Here is a 1,461-nt window from a genome sequence, read left to right as displayed (position 1 = left end):
CTGACACCCCCCCACCATTACCTTCCTAATAAAGTATGTTTTCCCCATACTCAAGTTTTTTTTTTTTTTTTTTTTTTTTGAATTCAAAAATTTCTGTGTAACAAGTAAGCTACGCACAGGTGGTTGACTGTAAACTAAGCCTAGGCATCGTAAGGATGCATATAGCATGCTGTTGAAACAACGGCTATAGGGTACTCATGAGGGATCCACCACAGCCAGCTGCATTGCAAGAATCTGAGGTGTTGAGAGTGGTGTAACTGGTTGCAAGTAGGTCATGATCAGTGTAAAGATAGTTATGAGGAGACCAGCATGAGAAAATTTGAAATTGACAGCATCAACATTTTTTTTTCAGCCTTCAGCCAGACACCCCCCCCTCCTACCCTTGGTTCGGGATCCACATCCTGCTACCCCCTTGTATCCCCAAGTTTCATTCCCTCATTCACTACATCGAATCTATCAAGGCTTTTGGTACTACTGACAACTACAACACAGAGATGTTTGAACATCTCCATATTGATTTTGCTAAATATGGCTGGTAGTGTTTTAAAGTCCAGTCTAGTCTGGTTTTTTACCTCAAAATGAGGCAACTGGCAACCACAACCAGTCCAGACTGATCCAGATATTAAGGGACCCCAACCAAACCCTTTTAGACCGGTGTCGGAGTTTTCTAAGTTCGGTCACAATTGGTCACAATTTGTTGTGCGCGTCACAATTTGGATTGCCGTCATAAGTCAGTGTGACCACAGAGTTTTTAATTACAATGCTGGTTGCAACGAATATTGGAACCACATTCCAACTCCGTGATAAGATTGCAACGATAACGATACGTGATAACGGGCTACCAAAAGTATTAGTACTGTCCTGTGTTTTTGTAGTCCCTTATTGTATTCGCTTTTGTAGTTACGGTTAATTCATTAGTCTTCTTATTGTAGTGTTTCTGTTATTCTTGTTATTGTAGGGTTTATTGGTATTGTAGTGTTCCTAGTAGTTTGTAGTTAGTAATTATTGTGCTGTGTGGGATTTGAACTTATGACTTACTGATCGTTATTATTTGAAACCTTTCTTACCTTGTCCATAGTAACCACTAGGTTATTGCTTGATATATAGACAAGCCCTTCAGTTCAACTTGACAGAATGGCCACTGGTTCCCACCAGTCCCAATGTGTCGCCACAGGCCCACCACGATTTCTTCCCTTTCCCCCTCGCCAAGAGGCCCCACTTCATCGTCAGGCCTTTCCTCGCTCAATCCCGGTCCTTTGACCACCACATCCGCGCTTCTCCCTCAACTATTCTTTGGATCGGACCAAAGTTGAGCTCGATCTGCAACAGGTACGTCACATACTCATGGGAGACTAACGGATCACTCTGGTCTAACACCAGCTCGTACATGCACATTATGGACGACTTTGATTTGACTGCCATTCTCCCCATCGAGATCCGTACCGACATACCAAGAGGACC

At 43.1% G+C, this 1,461-nt stretch overlaps 1 protein-coding gene across 1 annotated transcript in view; it reads left to right on the top strand.

The window, feature by feature from the left end:
* Positions 1 to 760: 760 nt before the first annotated feature.
* LACBIDRAFT_335427 (uncharacterized protein) overlaps positions 761 to 1,461 on the top strand; it is a gene marked incomplete at both ends in the record, with an annotated part of 1,832 nt that continues 1,131 nt past the window's right edge. The window contains 5 exon segments of the mRNA XM_001890297.1: positions 761 to 847; positions 901 to 905; positions 933 to 994; positions 1,079 to 1,088; positions 1,108 to 1,329. Of these exon segments, the coding sequence (XP_001890332.1) occupies positions 761 to 847; positions 901 to 905; positions 933 to 994; positions 1,079 to 1,088; positions 1,108 to 1,329 (386 nt within the window).

The sequence above is a fragment of the Laccaria bicolor genome, genomic scaffold, assembly GCF_000143565.1.
Source record: "Laccaria bicolor S238N-H82 LACBIscaffold_87 genomic scaffold, whole genome shotgun sequence".
Classification (NCBI taxonomy): Eukaryota; Fungi; Basidiomycota; class Agaricomycetes; order Agaricales; family Hydnangiaceae; genus Laccaria; species Laccaria bicolor.
Note: the sequence above shows the minus strand (reverse complement) of the source record. Positions and strands in the feature narration are given on the sequence as shown.